The sequence below is a fragment of the Pediculus humanus genome, genomic scaffold, assembly GCF_000006295.1.
Source record: "Pediculus humanus corporis 1103172108290 genomic scaffold, whole genome shotgun sequence".
Classification (NCBI taxonomy): domain Eukaryota; kingdom Metazoa; phylum Arthropoda; class Insecta; order Psocodea; family Pediculidae; genus Pediculus; species Pediculus humanus.
This window is the reverse complement of record NW_002987859.1, coordinates 2221716-2228324: the sequence shown is the minus strand read 5'-3', so window position 1 is coordinate 2228324 and position 6609 is coordinate 2221716. Positions and strand designations below refer to the sequence as shown.

The 6609-nt window shown below is 26.8% G+C and overlaps 1 protein-coding gene across 1 annotated transcript in view; it reads right to left on the bottom strand.

Annotated features, from left to right (window-relative positions):
- The window catches only part of Phum_PHUM543320 (uncharacterized protein), a gene marked incomplete at both ends in the record, with an annotated part of 39014 nt that extends 32657 nt beyond the window's left edge, over window positions 1-6357 (bottom strand). Inside the window, 2 exons of the mRNA XM_002431671.1 lie at window positions 5991-6222; window positions 6332-6357. Of these exons, the coding sequence (XP_002431716.1) occupies window positions 5991-6222; window positions 6332-6357 (258 nt within the window). The remainder of the gene's footprint in view (window positions 1-5990; window positions 6223-6331) is intronic.
- Between the last annotated feature and the right edge of the window lie 252 nt (window positions 6358-6609).

The following is a 6609-nucleotide window of genomic DNA, read 5'->3' as shown; positions in this document are numbered from 1 at the left end:
AATTTTTTTTTTTAAGGAATAATTCATTAACGATGACACAAAAATAAGAAAATTTTATCCGAATCATATTTTATCAGGTTTCATGACGTAAACATGAATGAATGTTAATAATAAAAAAATATTTTTGAAAGTTTATCAAAAATTAAAAACTAATACCTCTGTTAAATAATAATAATAATATTTTTATTTCTTTTTTTTCCCCGTTTCCGTTTCCGATGGTGGCGAATCTGACACTATCCGAACCCTTTTTTTTTTTTTAACTTTATGATAAAACCATAAAATATTTTAATATCGGGTTAAAAGTAAATCATATGCAGTTTACATTGAGATAATCGAAAAACAATTTCCATAATTTTTAAATCTGTCGTGTTATGTGCGAAATCTTTTTTTTTTTTTTTTTATCTTGGATTTCCATGCGGTTTAAATTGATGTTGTCATTATAACCTACGATTTATTATTATTATCATCGTCGTCGTCGTAGCAAGTCTACTAATACGGTACGGCAGACGATGTTTTTTTTTTTTCTGTTTTAAATACGAGGCGATGTATATAATAAAAATTTCACGAGTGTTTTTTTTTTAAACGAACGAACGAACAAACGGACTAAAAGCGAGGTTGATGGTTGTCGTGTCAGAATCGTAATTCGTTCCTTCCACGAAAAAAAAAAAAAAAATTATACATGTACGTAGTACGTATATAGTCGGAAACACTCGCGAATAAATTTCCGAAATCTTTTTAAAAACTTTTCCGATGTAATTTATTATGTAACGAATGTCACGCATGTATACGGTCTCTTGAATTTTATTTATTTATTTTTGAACGTTGCAGACGACGACGACGACGACGATTGTTTTGTGTCGAAAAATCTTACAAAATTTTGTCATTCGTTCGAGTGATGGACGAGTAATTGAAAAACAAAAAAAAAATTATCATTATTATCGAATCGAGTTTGTTTAAACTACTTATAATATTAAACGTGCGAGTAAAATTTTGATAGCCTTTGAAAACAATAATAATAATAATAATAATAATAATAATAATAATAATAATAATAATAATAATAATAATAATAATAATAATAATAATAATAATAATAATAATAATTTTTTTTTGAGTGTAATCAGTCGAAAATTTTACACCTGACTTCCGGTTTAATCACGCTTGAAAACATTCGCATTTTTTTTTTTTTTTTTAATTACTTGATAAATTAATTTTCGATAAAGTGTTTTTTTTTATACGTCGAAAACAATTTAAATTCAAATCGAAATGAGTACTGGAGAATAAAAAAAAAAATCTCACGAGTTGGGCAGGGGGTTGAAAATAAACGAGGGTAGAAAAAAATCGGGGTAAAAGAAAAAGAAGGAGGAGAAGGAGAGGGGAGGAAAAAAAAGAAAAAAATTAATTTTACCTTTATTACTTCAATTTTCTAACAACCTTATTTTTTTTTTTTTATTATTTTTGCTGAGGTTAACCGTTTAGTTCAAAAATAACAAATTGGGTAAAAAAAAAAAGAAAAAAAGAAAAAAGGTTTTCACAACGTTTAACAAGTAATAATAATAATGATGATGATGATAATGATGATTATAACATTTTCTGCAAAGATGAAAGCGGACGTGGAAAATGAAGGGAAAAAAAAGAAAAAAAAATTTTTTTTGTGTTCGCACGTTTAAAAAATTGACCCGTTCTAAACAATATTTTGAAATTTCTCTCTCTCTCTCTCTCTCTCTCTCTCTCTCTCTCTCTCTCTTTTTCTCTCTATCTCTATCTCTCTCTTTTTTTCGAAAATGCCAAGAAAAAAATTTTTTTTCATATCGATAACATTAAAATCTGAAATGAAAGAAAAAGAAAAAAAGAAAAAAGAAAAGAAAATTAAAGAGAAAAAAAAATTAAAAGAATGGAAAATAAGAAGAAGGAAAATTTTTTACTCCAGAATTTTTTTTTTCTTTTTGGGGAAAATGGGAAAATTTTAAAAACATCTTAATTACGTTATTGTTTGAAAGGCGGCATATAGATAAAATAATTCAAAAGAATTTTTCGACACCTTTGTTAATTATCTTATTGTTTAACCTTCATTATTTTCTTTTGTTTTATTTATGTATATATATATATATATATCTTTTATCACAATCAATTTTTTTTTTTAAACGCCATCTTTTTTTTTGGCGCGGGGGGGGAGGACGATAAAAACGTTTATTACGGTAAAAAAAAACGGTCTCCCCATGAATCTTTCATTATCAACTTATTGTTAACGAAAAATTTTCATTTTTCTTTTAAATATAATTTATTTAAATTTTTTTTTTGACGTCATTAATTAATTTTTTTCGTTTCTGGAGCTGGATAGGGAGATTTTTTTAAATAAAATAACGTACCATCGTAAACGTTTGTTCGTATGAATTATGACGTCACGGCGGATGATTTGTGGCGGGGGAGGGGGGGTGTAAAACGGAAGAAAAACTGTAGAAATTGATAATTGTGTATACACACACACGTTTTATGGAGATTTAAAAAAAAAAAAAAAAAGTTAATTTTTTTTAAAAACTGTTTAAGTATGAAAGAAAAAAAAAAGTTTTCAGTTCTGCTAACATCAAAAACAGCAAATTCTCGAGATTTATTAAAAAATAAAAAATAAAAATAAAATAATTTAATTTTTAATGATTTGACATAATTAAAAGTTTTTTTTCTTTTTTTTTTTTGCAAAAAATAAATAAATAAAATAATAATAATAATAATAATAATAATAATAATAATAATTTGAAAAAAATGTCTGGAAGTCAAATAAATAAAATAAAATAAAAAATAAAATGAAAAATCAATTTGAAAATTTAAATTTTGGCGCTAAAAATAAATAAAATTGGAAAGTTAATAATAATAATAATAAAAATAAAATAAATTTAATGATATTAAAAAGTCTGGAAATGATAGAACGTCGTCGTTCGTCTGCTTCAACAAAAAAAAAAAATATCATGGAAAAAAATCCATGTTGATTTTTCAAGTCTCCAGGACTTTGACGTCATCGTACATATATATATTTATTTATTTATTTTTTTTGTTCTCCAGTTGTTTGTTGTCAAAGCCGAAAAACTCTATATTTCAATTTTTATTCGTTTGTTATTTAAAAATCATTTTTTTTGTCTTTATTTTATTCTTTCTCGATAAATAAATATTACTTGCGGTTTTTTTTTTTTTTTAATTCAGACTCGTAAATTTTTTTTTATCGATATCGATTGATTGATCGATCGATCGATCGATTGATTGACGGTCGTAAATTAAATATGGCACGGGATAATCGTAAAAGAAAATGCGAATTATTAAATATACAGAAAGACGATACACGCGGAAAGTATTTAAATGTAAAATTTTCTGAACAATTCCCTATAATTTCAAAGTGAAATGGCGATGATAATAATAATAATGTAGAATGTTTAGGATGAAATTTCCGTTTAATAAATGCATCATTTGAGTTATGAAAAGACTTTTTTTTTTGTATCGTGTTTTCATAATTAACAACCATTTGAAAACTTTATTTATTTATTTATACGTTCTTTATACAATTTCATAATGAAAATTTTTGATGAAAAAGTTTTTACCACTTATTGTTCGAAATACGTCAGCCGAATCATTTATTATTATTATTATTATTATCATCATCATCATCGACATCACGAATCAAAATTATCATTATTATTATTATTGTTAAAACTCTGTTACAAATGTATTATTAAATTCGAACCGAAAATTTTTTTTTTGCGTTCGAGTTACGAGTTATTGAAGAAAATTTTGTTGTAAAATAACTTATTTACGGTCATCGAATTTCTATAAAGTTGGTATTCGTGCGTGAAATTTTCATTCGACGGCGCTAAGTTTTGATTTGTTTTGTTTTGTTTTTCTAGTCTCTCAAGTTTATTTCGCCGTTTGTCGTTTTGTGCCGTTTGCTATTATTATTATTATTATTATTATTTTCCTCCTCTCGCGATTCCGGCTCCTCTTTTCCGTCCCACCTTTTTCCAACCTCTCCGTTTTTAAGGAAAATGAAAAAAAAAAGTTAAGTCGTCACATTGTGATTTAAAAAATCAAAAGGAGAGGAAGAGGAGGGGGGTTAAAAAAAATTTATTAAAAAACAAATGACGTCATCCGGAACGGACGCCATTTCGGGGGAAATTTTTTTTTTTTGATTTAGGCCCATTTTTCCTTTTTTCTTTTTTTTTTTTACAAATCGATTCACATGAAAAATTAATTCAAGTGCGTAAAAATACATTTTCCAGGAGGAGGGAGGGAGAGAGAGAAAGAGAAAGAAAAACAATAAAAATTATTATTATTTGCGTCTCTTTTGCTTCAATCAAAAATTTTTATGTTGACGTTAATGAAATTCGCATCGTTTTTTTTTTTTTTGTATTTTTATTATATTAATAATAATAATAATTATTATTTGTTGGAAAAATGTAATTATTGGTTTTTTCCTTTTTCTTTTTCTTTTCCCGTTGGAAAATTTTTTTTTTCTTTGCCCCCTTTTTTCCCCTCTTTTAAAATATCGAATAATCCTGACGTTTCCGTTTTTTTTTTTTTTTGTTATATTTAATAAATTTATTTTGCCGTCAATTAAATAGATAAATATATTATTCGATTTAATTAATTTCTTTTTTGTTTAGCATCAGGTGTGTTGTTGTAAAAGGGAGTCGATCCTAAGGTTAAAATAAAGACCGGAAATAAAGAGACAGAAGAGGGTGAAAGAGAGAGAGAGAGAAAGAGAATAAATATATAAATAAATTTTTCGGTTCGAAAACTAGGGTGAAAAATACCGTTATTATCTTTAAATTTTTTTTTTTTTATTTTTTTAATTTATTATGTTGGCATTATTGCTTTTTTAAAATCTTTTATGTATACGCACAAACACACACGCACATATTTTTTCCTTATTCTATATGTTTGTTCGTCTGATTTAAAATAATAATAATATTAATAATAATAAAAATACTCGAAGGGTACAAATACGATCGGGATAAATGAATGAGGAAGAGGAGGAAGGGGGTAAGGGGCTGGGTAAGGGAGCGCAAATGAGAGATTTCATTTCTGTAACGGCTTTCGATATTTAAATATTATTATTACTAATATTTTTTTCCGGTATCCGTTTTTTTTTTTTTCATTATTAATCCGTTATTTAAAATTATTGTATTTCCGCCATTTTTTTCTTTCTTTCTTTTGTCGTCGTGGTACGATTTAGTTTTATGGGATTTCGCGTAAACGTCGAATTTTATCATTTTTTTTTTTTTAAAGTTGGTTAAACTGATGGTGAAAGCATTCAAGACGATCGAGTGTAAAAAAAAAAAAATATTTTAATGTTTTTTTTTTTTGCACGTAAAAGAATTCGAGATATCGAAATATTATATGTACCTATTATACCCTTAGCATGAAAGAAAGAAGAAAAGAAACTCGTGACGAAAAAAAGAAGTTATAAGGGGGAGGGAGGGGAGGGGAGGGGGAGAAAGAAAAATTTTCAATAAAAGCAAGGAAAAAAATTTTTCTTTTATATATATATATATATATATATATAATTTTTTTTTTTTTCATTCACGTAAAGATAAAAATTTTCTTGGCAGAACGTCGTCGTCGTCGTTTTCCCTCGAACACATAAAAATTTTAAATTTGATAACAAAGGTAATATGGAAGCCATTTTTTTTTTCTTTTATTTTTTCATCCCTGATTTTCTTTTTTTTTTTCTTCTTTTGGCTCACGGAAAACTTTCTTTTTTTCTTTTTCTTTTTTTTTCTTATTGAATTTTATATTTTTATTTTCACTTTTCCTTTTTATTCGTTATATTTATAATATATATTTTCATTTTTGTTATGTGTGAAAACATCATCAAAAATTTTTTGATTCTTTTTTTTTTTTTTTGTATGTTGGTAATAATTTATAAGTGGTTTACGAAACGAATGGTTTCTTTCTCGCGGATTCGAAGAAATCGTTTTTTTTTTTTTTAAATGTTTTTTTCTTACCTGTTTGCCATCCCAACGATGATATTCTCTCCATTTATCAAAACCCGGTCTCCAGTATTCCAGAGTGTATTCTTCCATGTATTCCTGTCCTCGGCCGTGATCGTAACGACCTTGAGTTTGAACTCCCGTAAGAACGTGAAGTTGTTCCAAATCGATTTGAAGGTATTCTCTGACACCTTTTTCGACTTGTTGTTTTGGACACCAAGCGCCGCCGGCTTTTTCGACCCTTAACCTTTGCAAAAAGAAAGAAAAGGTTTGAGTACCATTACCACCGTTACCAGGGTATATAAAATTTATTAAATTCGTGCAAAAAAAAAAAAGGAGGAAAATTGTGTTATTACGATATCGATTGTCGTGAATATTTCATTATTAAAATATAATATCGAAGGGGGACGCTCAGGAAGTAAAAAAAAAAAAAAAAAAAAATTTAATTGGAAAAAAAAGTAAAAAGGCACACAAATGAAATATATAAAAACATCAATCAAAACTTAACGGAAAAAAATATCGAGAAGGAGGAGGAGGAGGAGGAGGAAGCGAAATGAAAAAAGGAAACGAAAGAGTGAGAGGGGAAAAGCTTAAAAGGAAAAAAAAGGTTTCGGGGGGGTGGAAATAAATTGCA